The 12274-nt window shown below is 51.8% G+C and overlaps 1 protein-coding gene and 1 long non-coding RNA gene across 3 annotated transcripts; both read left to right on the forward strand.

Annotated features, from left to right (window-relative positions):
• The first annotated feature begins 2350 nt into the window (after nucleotides 1–2350).
• Nucleotides 2351–6727, forward strand: ZIC3 (Zic family member 3). Its single transcript, XM_067548074.1, has 3 exons — nucleotides 2351–3429; nucleotides 4583–4746; nucleotides 5490–6727. The coding sequence occupies exons 1-3, from the start codon at nucleotides 2367–2369 to the stop codon at nucleotides 5670–5672; spliced, it is 1410 nt and encodes a 469-aa protein (XP_067404175.1). The 5' UTR covers nucleotides 2351–2366; the 3' UTR covers nucleotides 5673–6727.
• A 1623-nt stretch (nucleotides 6728–8350) lies between these two features.
• On the forward strand, nucleotides 8351–11019 carry LOC137153882 (uncharacterized). 2 transcript variants are annotated; one of them, XR_010919917.1, is made up of 3 exons: nucleotides 8351–8446; nucleotides 8570–8685; nucleotides 10741–11019. It is a non-coding gene; the product is annotated as an uncharacterized lncRNA (long non-coding RNA). The 2 variants fall into 2 exon arrangements; XR_010919916.1 differs by lacking the exon at nucleotides 10741–11019 and adding an exon at nucleotides 10414–10589.
• Nucleotides 11020–12274: the final 1255 nt, after the last annotated feature.

Genomic DNA, 12274 nt, shown 5'->3' on the forward strand with positions numbered 1-12274 from the left:
CTAGACGGACTGACAGACCAGGTACACACCACTTGCAAAGCCCCTTTGGTTTGTGGTGTGCAATAAAAACACGGAAAGGGGGAAGTTGGACAAACTTGGCCGGGCCCCTCGAGCGAGCAAGGGGAAGCGTTTCCACCGCGGAGAAGTCGGAGGCTACGGGCACTGGCTATGGGCCGTCAGAAAGCAGAGGAACAGGTTACTGTTTGGGTCTGAGTTTAGCCCACTGCCTTCCCCTCGCCCCACCAGAGTCCTCCAGCATATTCTCCTGTGTACACGCCGCACCAAACAAAGCACAACCCCTGCATAGACTCAGAGCTTTTAAAAATCCTTCCTTCTTCATTTTATGTTCTAACACCGGTTCTCCGAGTTTAATTTGCCCCTTTTAGGCACATTCGTCCCTACTGGTGTACGTGTGCGCCAGTGTTTGTGTGTGTGAAACAAAACCAGAAGCAAATCGCCCCCTCTGAGCCAGAACCCGCTCCAGAGCGGCAGCAAATCTACGATTTTTCTATTGCCAAAGGGATTTTTGTTTGTTTGTTTTTTTCCCCCTCCCAATAATCTAAGACAGAAGTGACTCACCTTCCAACTTTGTGAATGTTCTTGATGGATGTGGAGTGTGAATTTTGATTGGTTTGATGGGAGATGGGGTTACTACCGAGGGAGATTTTATATCGGTGGCTTTTTTTTTTTTTTTTAAAACCCTAAAATAAAGAATGTGAAGTCTTTCCTGGGGCTGATTGGGGGGAAGGATGTGAAAGGGCTGCAGTTATAAAGCGCTGCTTGAAGCAGTCTCTCAATGCGTCTCTGAACTTGATCAGATTTTATGTTTCCTGCAGAGAGACGGCGGCAATCCTGTGAGACCAGCTCAATAGACAGACTTTGGGGCTCAGCAAATCTCAGGATATTACAATTACAGCCATCTTTCTTTCTGCCTTTTATTTCCCCTCTTGCTCCCCCATAGTTCTTTGCAAATGCTTTCCAGAAGAGAAAATGAGCGGATTTATGGGGCTGTCTGCGGCTGATAATTATTTCAAGGCAGAACGGTGCAACTGCGAAATAATACTAAAATGAATCAATAAACACACACAACAAAACAAAGAAAAGAGGCACCCCTGATTGGGACGTGGGTCCCCGTTTCTAGAGCCGTTTATACGGCGATCAAAGCGATTTAACTCACACTGGTGGTGGAGTTAAAAAGGGACGGCGTGTACAGACCCGAGCGGCTCGTCCTGCCCTTTATCTTAGGTAGCTCCGGGCTGGGACGGGATCTCTACTATTTTTATTTTTATTTTCTCCCCGGGAGGGGAAAGAAACGGCGGGAGGGTGGGTGGCTAACCAGGCGCGCTCCCCCCCCCATCCCCCAGAATTCACACCTAAACAGAATCGCTTTAAAGTCGAGCCGGTTCCAGCTCGCCGCCCCCCCAGGGGAAGGAGCAGAGGAGCCGGTCCCCGCCGCTCGCATGGAGGCGGCCTGACATTTGGATTCGTTTTTACATTTATTTATTTATGTCTTTATTTTTTTTGCAGAGGGGCCAGATTTTGCAGATGCCCCCCTCGCGGTGCGAGGGTGCAGCGGCGAGCCCGGGCTCGGAGCTCGCCTTTGGCCCGGCCCGCCTTCGCGGCGGGTTGCAACCCCCCCCCCAACAGCGCCTGGGGATGGGGTGCAAAGCTCGCCCCGAGCAGACCGGGGGGGCTGAGTGGGAACCTTGCCCCCCCCCGGGAGAGAGCGTGTCCCAGCTAACCGGGCCCCTCCAGGCCAGCTGGGGGCCGATCCGGCGTGTACATCCCTGCGGGCAGCGACGCGCGTTTAATTCGCTGCCGCCGGCCCCAGACGTTCACACGCGCGCCCCCGCCCTTGCATCGGATTCGCAAGTCAACAAAACATTCGGGCCCCTCCCCCCGCTCCTTTCACCTCACCTGCGAGCCGCTCAACCCGGCGCGGGCCAATCAGCGGCGGGCTGGCGGAGCGCCCCTCCTCCCCCCCCCCTGCCCGGCTGGGGCCCCGCCACTCGGCGGCGGCTGGGCCAATGGGCGGGCCCGCCAGGCGGTGGGGGGGCGGGGCCGGGGCCCCGAGGGGGGCGGGGCGTAGGGTCAGCTGACGCCGCGCCAGCCGGCTGCCCATTGGCCCGGCGGCGGGGCGGCCGGCCGAGTTGGTTTATGTGCCGGGCGCGGGCCGCGGACGGGAGCAGTCCAAGGACGTTGCCGGCCGGGAGCGGAGGGTGGCCGGCCGGGCGCGCGGGCGGGCGCACGCACGCGCGCGGGGGAAGCCGGGGCTGGGTGGGTGGGTGCGTGCGCGCGTGCGCTGCCCGCCGCGGGCCCGGAGTCGCGGGGGGGACCGTCCCTTCCCCTCCCCCCAGCACCCACCCATGACCATGCTGCTGGACGGGGGGCCGCAGTTCCCCGCCCTGGGAGTCGGGGGCTTCGGCGCCCCCCGCCACCACGAGGGGCCCAGCCGCGACGCTGCCGCCGCCGCCGCCGCGGGCGGGATGGGGCTGAGCCCCTTCGGGGACCCCGCCGCCGCCGCCTTTAAACTCAGCCCGGCCGCCCACGAGCTGGCGTCCGGCCAGAGCTCGGCCTTCAGCCCGCAGGCGTCGGGCTACGGGCACCCCCCGCACCCGCACCCGCACCACCCCGCCGGCCAGGTGCCGGCCTACGGGGCCGCCGCCGCCGCCTTCAGCTCCACGCGGGACTTTCTCTTCCGCCAGCGGGGCTCCGGCCTGGGGGAGCCCGTGGCGGCCGGCGCCCAGCACGGCCTCTTCGGCGGCTCGCCGGGCAGCTTGCACGGGCCGCCGGGCATCGCGGAGAGCCCCGGCGGCTACTTGCTCTTCCCGGGGCTGCACGAGCAGAGCCCCAGCCACACCTCCCCCGGCGGGCACGTGGAGAGCGGCCAGATGCACCTGGGCCTGCGGGGGGATCTCTTCGGCCGGCCGGACCCTTACCGGGCCGTCTCCAGCCCGCGGGCCGACCCCTACGGCGGGGCCCAGTTCCACAACTACAGCCCCATGAACGTCAACATGGGCATGAACGTGGCGGCCCATCACCACCACCACCACCACCACCATCACCCCCACGGGCCGGGGGCTTTCTTCCGCTACATGCGCCAGCCCATCAAGCAGGAGCTGTCCTGCAAGTGGGCGGAGGAGATCCCGCTCGGCCGGCCCAAAAAGAGCTGCGAGCGGACGTTCAGCACCATGCACGAGCTGGTCACGCATGTCACCATGGAGCACGTCGGGGGGCCCGAGCAGAGCAGCCACGTCTGCTACTGGCAGGAGTGCCCGCGGGAAGGCAAGTCCTTCAAGGCCAAATACAAACTGGTCAACCACATCCGCGTCCACACGGGGGAGAAACCCTTTCCCTGCCCCTTCCCGGGCTGCGGGAAAATCTTCGCCCGCTCCGAGAACCTGAAGATCCACAAAAGGACGCACACAGGTAAGGCGGGCGCTGGGTGCACGAAGGGGGATTGCACGCTTGCAAATTAAAGGAAACCCTCCCTTGCACCCCCGATAACCCCCCGCTCCTGCCCCCGGCTCCGTGCCCCCAAAGGTAGGCGGAGAGCGGGAATAACCCGCTGCCTTTTCACCGTGGGACCGAGCCCGTTACGTTTTGTTCGCGGCTCTTTAAAACTCCGGCCTCGGGGAGGGTGGGTCGTTTGCCGTCCGCTGGTAAATTTCAGTCCAAGAAGCGCGATCCTATCTTTCTCCCTAGCCTAACCCCGCAGAGATCCGAGCTCGGATGATATATATATATATATATATATATATATATATATTTTTTTTTTTGATTGGCTCGGTTTGGGGGTTGATGGAAAGCAAATGGGAATTTTCTTTGGAGTGTGGATTGCTTTACAAACGATTTAGCTGTCTGCATGCCGTCTGTTAAGGAAACCATACAAATGCTAATTAAATCTAATTTTCGGTTACTTCCGTTCTTTTTTAGCCTTGATTGGCACATCTCCTAATTAAATCAGTGATACTTTTGTCAAAGTATTTTTATTTGGAGCTCTGTCTTCAATGCAGATCTCCACAAAAGTAAAGTGACGCTAGGGAAGGCAGGAAACCCACACATTTTTTTTTTTTGTCTGGTTGAGCACATCTTGTAAAACTGGCTTGTGCGCCAGAATTTATCTAGGTTCTTCTCCACCCCCCCCCCCCAACATCAAGTATTGGTTGTCTGCCTTTAACACTTCGCTTAGCACAACCCTTGCATTTGAAAGAGGCAAATTAAAAGTAACAAAAGGCGGATTGAATTTAACTGTAACGTAACAAATCCTATTGTCCGATCCTTTGTGTGCGTGCGGACGCTACCTAAACCGAGGTGTTTCAGGGGTAAAGTTTGGCGAAGGAGGGGTTTGAAGGGAAATAAAACTTAAATAAAGAGGAAAAGAAACACAACTTTGACGCTCGGTGTGTTTCTACCGACGTTGAAGGAAAAGGGTTTGTGAGACTATGGACGAAAGCCAAAGAGTGTGTCTTCCATTCTGCGTCCAAATAATTCTTTTAAGCGGGCTTCCAAAATGATCGATCCCCTAACAGGGAATCCGAGTGAATCTGCAGGGCCCTGTAACCCTTTCTGAATTTTGCAGGTGAGAAACCTTTCAAGTGTGAATTTGAAGGCTGCGACAGACGCTTTGCTAACAGCAGTGACAGAAAGAAGCACATGCATGTACACACTTCAGACAAACCTTACATCTGCAAAGTGTGTGACAAGTCGTACACCCACCCCAGCTCTCTTAGGAAACACATGAAGGTAATTAACTCTTTATCGCTTTACTGTTTCTAAATATCCTCTCCGAGCGCATGCCCCCCCGCCCCCGTTGAACTACATTTGGACAATGATCGGTGCTGTTTTAGGATGACACAATGAATCTAGTCTGAAAGATTTATGTTGCAGCGTTTTACATTCGTCCTCGGTGGATAAGGTTATCGGTAGGGCTGTGTCTCTTCGCTCAGTTCAGGCTGTAATTGAGGGTAGGCCCTTCCAGCAATAACAAGCCTTGGGGTACATTGCAGGATTTATTTTCTTGTTCCACATGCCGAATAGAAAAACGTGATCCGGGTTTTCGAGATGTGATGCTACTAACGAGCACGGGCGAAGACATTATTGCCCTGTTTTAAAAACTCGGACCTCCGCTGACATGCTGGAAATGTTTCACGACTGTGTTCAAGTGAACACCCGGGAATTCCGCACTCAAAATCTTAGTAAGGGGCTGGACAAATGGCGAAGAACAAATCTTTGCCGATTGTCAGTAAGGACGGGGCGGAGGGCAAACGTGCTTTAAGATCACAGTACCACAGCCGCCCGGAGAAGTTCCGCGTTTCCCCAAATAACTGGTGATTTGTTGTCTGCATTAGTGTAATCACACAGGAAGGGTAACTATTTCCCTTACCCGAGTCATCCTGCGTGCTTCTGTAGTGCTCGAAGTCTGCTATTCGGACTGAGCGCGATGGGTGTGGGACATCAGATTGATCGCATCTCCATGTTCGTTTTAGGTTCACGAATCGCAAGGGTCAGATTCCTCCCCAGCCGCCAGTTCGGGCTATGAATCGTCCACTCCACCCGCTGTGAGTTCTGCGAGCAGTAAAGACTCTACTAAAACCCCTCCGTCAGCGGTTCAGAGTAACACCAGCCACAACCCCGGACTGCCACCCAATTTTAACGAATGGTACGTCTAAGGACACACACGCCGACCTGACTATAGACCGGACCAAATGAATTCAGAAGAAAACTGAAAACCAATCACACGGAAATGGAGTTTTCGCTCAGACAACCGTATAGGGCTACATCTAGTTAATTGCAATGATCCAGGAAAGGGGTTTTAATTTTTTGCAAGATCCAGACGCTGGACTGGCCATGTCCTTCTCTCAGGATTGGATTTTTTTTTTTTTTTTTGGCATTCGCAGTCATTTCTTTGATTTTTTTTTCCCTCGTCCCTCTTCCAGTTATCTCCCCTTCTCCCCCTCCCCAATCTCCCTTCATTTGAACACTATTTTTAATTTTTTTTATCACCACTTTTTTCCTTCTTTTTCTTCCTTCGGTGGGATGCTGACATGAGGATGACAATTCTCCTTCGCCTTAGTGGTGATTGTTTAAACTCTCATTCTTTAAACTGTGCCAAAGTCCTGTTATGTCTTGAACCTCTGTCTCTCTCTCTTTCTCTCTCTCTGCCCTTCTCTCTCTCTGTCTCAGAGCATTACACTTGTGAATGTATTCTCGTCTGATGGGTTCGTCCTGTATTTTTTCCAAGATGAGGCCGTGGTGTTATTCTACCCAGATTGTGAGCGTTTAGTAAAACAGTTGCCTTCTTGTAATAACTTTTTTTGTAAATACATATCCATGATGCCATATTTATCCTTTGTAATTTAATTATTGATACGAAGTGCCGGGAACTGAACAATATTTATGGGGGAAAAAAAAGTGTTTTCTAACAAAAAAACAAAAAACAAAAACAAAAAACAAACACAACTCTGTACAGTTTTTGGTTATAACTGCTTTAGCATTAAAAGTTTATTGTTTTTGAAAGAACACAACGGAACAGTTTTTTAACTACTGTCTTGTATTCCCTTATTGCCGGGTAAGCTCCTCTTTCCACCCAGCATCAGAGTAACCAGATAGCGAGGTGTTTGCAGCTGGTTCCCATGCTTTACATGGAGTGCTACATTTTTTTCCCGATGCAGTCTAGGAATACACAGTGGGTTTTTCCCCAGTAGGTGGGTGAGGGTCGTCGTTATTGTTTTTCCTTACCCCCGCCCTCACATCTCAATGGTTTTTCACCGCGAGTTGCTTCCTGTGTTTTGTTGTTGCACTTTCTGCAAGCGAATCAAATATTACTGAGCAGTCCTCTGGGTGACCATGACGTCTATATCTGGCACTTCAAAGAACAAGCCGCCCCGGTACTGCATACGTAAACATCAGAAGGTAAATGCGATGAGTTTTATCTGTGTGGGTGGCTCTTTACTCTATGCAGAATGCGTGCACGTCTGTCTCCGTGGGTGGATGGATAGATACAAATCCATCTCTCTCTCTAGCTCTGTATCTATATATATGCTTTAAGAGGCTTAGCATGCATCTGAAACAGCCGGGCGGTGAGTAAGACAGCCAGTTCAGTGTGTTCACTTCAGATTAAAGTAAGTGTTTCTTAAAAGAATGATAGTTTATCCGAGTTATAGAAAGAGAAAAAGGTGGATTTGTTTGGTTGTCTGTAACCCCCAACACAGTTACCAAATTATTCTATATAGTCAATCATATGATGACGTCAATAGTTTTGTGGAAACACTATAGAAATTCCTTGACAAATATATTTTTCAAACCTAATGAGTTGTAGAGAGAGTGCCGATGAATTATTTCCATTAAAATCAAGAAAGTATGAAATACAATGGTTTGTTTTGTAATAACATTCTAATCTGATATTTATTTTATCTTTGGCCAAAGAAACATCCTAACTGAGCATATACACAATTCTAGAAAACTAATATCTGTTGATTGGTAATTAATTTTTTTAAAAGATAACCAATAGTAAGTGGTGGTTAGAAAAAGTGATCAGTTTCTACTCTATAGATGGAATTTAGGATGGTATGATTTCATATTTAATTTTTTTTCTTTAGGTTAGAAATGAAGGCACAGTATAGAAATGTTAGCTTGATAAATTTAATACTGAAAACAAAACAATCCCCTTCCCTAACATTTCCCCTCTCCAAAATACAGAACATTTTTCATCAGTATCGACGATCTCTGTTGATGTAAACAATTATTGATCCACCGTTTTGGGGGTTTCCCCCCCTGACTTTTGAAAACTTAAAATCCAAAATATATGCAGAGGCTGGAGTTTCTAATGCTGTTTCTAATGCTAATTTTGCATTTGGTCCATCCTGTGCTCTGTCTAACTTTCTCCAAGTTAAAATACAACCTCATTCATTTAAATAATTAATACCAACAACACAGGGTGCCACCTGCATAGAAGTATGGTTTGGAAATTAAAAATTATTTTTGTCGTCCTAAAGATTTCTATTTGTAATTCATTTTTGTGATTAGAAATGAACCAATTATATTATCTTACCTACAGGATTTAACAATCTAGGATGAGCTGTTACCAGCCCCCTTCTGTGTACATACCCTATAATAGACGGCGGCGTCTGAAGGTACACAGAGGTCAACTAGAGAAAGCAATTTAGTCTGGAAACTCTTCGGATTTCCCCCCAGCTCTAGGGCTGTGAGTAATGTAGGTGCAGCTAGGAGCCCAGACAGTCCTGTCTTGAACTTGACCCTGGGGAAGGCTGGACTGAGAATACCATTAATTGCTGCTTTAGGATTTCTTTTACTTTATGCAACTTGGCTCAAACCCGCAAGCCGTTTAAAAGAAATCAGGAAAAGTGTCTGGAAATAACCCCTGAGATGAAGTCGTTTGATTGCAATCGGTTTGATGTGACTGCACTTGCAAAGTGAGGAGGAGGTTGCCAGTTTCTCCCATTCTCTTTTCCATGTCCTAATCCCCCCCCCTTGAAATAATTATCTTTGATTTAAAATGTAGTTCGGTTTCTCTTATGCTGCTAAATCTTTCCTCCGCTGTATCCAGAGCAGAGTTGAACCCCAGAGCCCTGCATTTGAACGCCTCCTGGACGGCGGAAATAATCGACTTTACACCAAGCAAGTAGCGCTGTGACACGCGACGAATGAAAGGAAAAGCACCAGGTGAGGCGTTTTGTGTTGGAATAAATCTACTACTAAGAAAATCGCACCTGCAATCGATTTACCAAGTGTGCGGGGGGAAAATTTGCCGCGTTTAATTGTGACCTTTTCTTAATCCTGCACCGTCGTGTTCCTCCTGCTCACCCCAGCCAACTACACGTTCGGGTGTTTGTCTTTACAGCGAGAGTGAAGGCGTGGGTGCTGTCACAGTCCCACCTCCGGAGAATACACCTCTGAAGGCAGCGCCTGTGGGTCGCAGGGAGAGCCGATTTCAAATCGACTCCGGAGCAGGGAACGCGGGTGCTAGCCCGCGTGTGGCTGGAATCCCGCGCGAAATGCTCACGGGGCAGGGCCGGGGCTGGGATGTTTGCCAGGGGCTCAGATAGGGTCGCGGCGGCCCCAGCCCCACGGTCCATGCGAGGAGGGGCGGGCCCGGCTGGTTATGGGGCTGCCAACAAGTGGCCGGGGCAGGCCGCCAGGCGGCCGGGCGCTTTGCATTCAGCGCAGGGCGCTGCGGGGCAGGAACCGCCGGGAGCCGGGCGGGGAGCAACGGAGCGGAGCTCCGGGCCCTGGCAATCCGGATCCCTGCACCGGGGGCTGGGGACCGCGCGTGAAGCAGTTTCCAGGCCGGCTCCTGGTTGCTGGCCCCGAGGAGGTGGGGGCGGGACCCTGGCAGCGGCTCTTGCACCCTCGCCGGGCCGGCCACCGTGTGTCTGTCCGTCCGTCCGTCCCCCAGCGTCGCTTCGATTCGCTTCGATTCTGCAGCCCCGGTTTATTTATAGACGGGGCTTAAAAGCCTGGCCCGCAATAACCCGCCTCTCCGCCCGCCAGGCACCGGCCTGCGGGGGGGGGGGGCGTGGTGGTTTGCTGCTTAGTATGTGTGTGGGGGGGGGGGACGAGGCTACGCCGGTTTTGGAGCGAGCCTCCCCGCCAGTGAAGGGGGGGAGGGGCGCGCGGGTTGAATCCAGCAAAGACCGGCGGCGGCAGCGCCCCCCGACTCGGGGGGGGGGCGGGGGGGAGAGTCTCCTGCCGGAGGGGGGGGGGCCGGGGCCCGCTCCCCTGCCAAGCCGCTTTGAAAGAGCCGGGCAGCGGCTGCTCCTTCCCCGCGGGGCGGGCGGCGCGAGCGCTCTGCAAAGGGGCGGGCGGCGGGGGGGGGCAGGGACTCGGAGCCGGGCCCTGCGCGGTCTCCCCCCCCCCCGCAGTGCCGCGCTGTGAGTAGGGGGCGGGGCCCGCGCCGCTGCGGCCACCTGCAGGTGTCGGGGTGCGGGGCCGGCCCAGCCCTGGGGCAGCTGCGTGGTCCCTGGGCGCGGCGGGGGGGTGTCAGCGAGGGGCACGAGCAAGGCTGGCAAGAGGCCTGGCTGATGTGTTTGTATCCTGCCCGGGAAGCCGGGGCACCCGCAGGGCTCACCCCCCCCCCCAGCAGGAGCGAGCCCCCCCCCCCCTTCCCTCTGCTTTACAAAATGATGATGATCTTTTTTTAAAGCAAAGCTGAGCATTGGGGGAGGGGCTGAGTCCCCATTTCCAAATGTCGGGGGTTGTGCCCGGGGCAGTCCGTGATCACATGGGGAGCCAAAGTCTGTCTGTCTGTCTGTCTGTCTCTGTCTTTTGCTGGCCTGTGGCTGGGGGAGGGGTTTAAAAGATGGCTCCTGTATTGTTGGTGCCACAGTTGTTTCACTGCACCAGCATTAATGATGGAGCTGCATTTTTATCACATGTGCCTTCACCCAACAGAGTCCCGGCCTGCACGAATGAAGGGCTGCTGCCCGCGCCAATGAAGTCACCCCGCTGATTTGCATAAGTAAACGTAGCAGGATTTTGCCCAAATATACAGACCCCAGGAAGTTTTTTGTTTTTGTTTTTTCCTCCCAAGCCATAACAAGGATTCATTGCATAATAAAGAATCTAAGCAAAAGCAGCTGATCAGCCTGCCCCATTCCTCTTCTGTCCTGCTTTATGATCCTTTAATATTCTGGTTCCTTTGTGGGTATGAACTATGATTGTTTTTGCATCTTTGCATACTTTAGGTGCAAGGTTATGAAAATCATATTTTGTTTGCAGGTCTGGGGTGCTTTAAGCAGCTTGTGATTGCACACAGTTTGAAGGCATGTGATCAAGAGTACTACTACACCATTAAGTTCCTATAGTAACTCTTTTTTGGCTCTTATGTTCCCTGGTTTCTGGAGCAACCAGTGCTATCCTAGTTTGCACATTCCGCATTAAAAAAAACCAAAAACCAACCAAAACAGTGTGTTTCTAATCTAAAAACATTGCATATGAGCTAGTGCTAACTCTCCAGCCTGACGCTTCCAACTGTGCTGATGGAGTGCCTCAACACAAACCCTGTTACTATGGTCCATCTAATTATGCGGGAACGTGTCTCTGCAGAGATCTATTACTGTTTTCGGAGAGGACGAGTTTGGAAGACGGCGTTATGCTTTCTGCAGAAAAATCATCTTAAATTGTGCTGCCTGCAAAAACAAATATTTTGAGGCACACGGGCTCGCCTGCACATCAGTTGAAATAAGACACTTGTTTAACCGTGATACAACAGCGGCGTTGGTTAAAAACATAGGCCATCTCCTGCAAATGTATATCCACGTGTACCTTATTTGTTCATGTAATGGAAGCCAATGAGAATACTCCCAAGAGCTTGGGACCTGTCTTCCGCAGATTTGGCAGAAGAGGCTAACACTGATTTAGGAATATTCTTAAGGCTATCTGCTCTCCGTGCTGTCAATGGACGCTCTGTATGCAAAGTCTAGGGAAGCAAGTGATCCGAGGTCTGAGCAGATATATTTTAATTTGGGATGCTGAGTTTGAGTCTCAGTGAACAAGGTACTCTGCTGTTGAGATGTTCTTGTAGGTAAAGCTGCGGTAAGGACCACAAGTAACTGCTTCTTGGCTCCATCAGTTTGCAGTCCAGGAAAGTTGAATAAAAAGAGTTTAGCTGAGCATTTTTATCTGGGTAGCTTGTTCACTTGCATCAGCTTTTGAATTGCCAGAACTCGGCTTTGCAGTGAGCACACCTGAAGCTGAGTTGGTTAAATTCCTTTTTCATAGGGCCTGATGATGTGCTTACATTCAAATCTTGGGGTTTACTGCTATGCGCGATGCATGGTAGTAAGCCTTGCACCAGGTCCACATCATGAATAATAAAAAGTGACACACACACACACCTGCATGTGGTAGTATTGGATATACATTACTTTCCATGTCTTTGGAGTCTTTCAGAAGGGCAGATGCTGCTGGTTTGAGCCTGCAGTAACTCCAGAGATACAAAATGGCTGTTATGCAGCCATTTTGGATACTTAACATGTACACTAAGGCCCTGGTCCAAAGACCACTGAAGATAATGGCAATCTTTCCATTGACTTCAATGGGCTTTGGATCAGGCCCTAGCTGCGTTTGATTCCTGGCACACCCTGCTTCCCGCTTGTCTCTTTTTACTGTTACACAGGCTGAAGTTGGTGTGGGAGGAAGAGGAGGAGAAGGCGGAGGAAGGTGAACCAGTCCTCTGCTGTCCAGTGTAAGATGTGGAACAAACACTGTTCCGCTGTGTAGATTGTGAGGGCCTTATCCTGCCACACTCTCT

The sequence above is a fragment of the Emydura macquarii genome, unplaced genomic scaffold, assembly GCF_026122565.2.
Source record: "Emydura macquarii macquarii isolate MOO-44397 ecotype Brisbane River unplaced genomic scaffold, CSIRO-AGI_Emac_v2 contig_1253, whole genome shotgun sequence".
Taxonomy (NCBI): domain Eukaryota; kingdom Metazoa; phylum Chordata; order Testudines; family Chelidae; genus Emydura; species Emydura macquarii.

What these genes read in the sequence shown, in the direction of transcription:
- ZIC3 (XM_067548074.1), top strand. Translation starts at nt 2,367, where the DNA reads ATGACCATGCTGCTGGACGGGGGGCCGCAGTTCCCCGCCCTGGGAGTC. An exon ending in CCACAAAAGGACGCACACAG is followed by an intron (nt 3,430 to 4,582) that starts GTAAGGCGGGCG and finishes TGAATTTTGCAG; the next exon opens with GTGAGAAACCTTTCAAGTGT. An exon ending in CTCTTAGGAAACACATGAAG is followed by an intron (nt 4,747 to 5,489) that starts GTAATTAACTCT and finishes TGTTCGTTTTAG; the next exon opens with GTTCACGAATCGCAAGGGTC.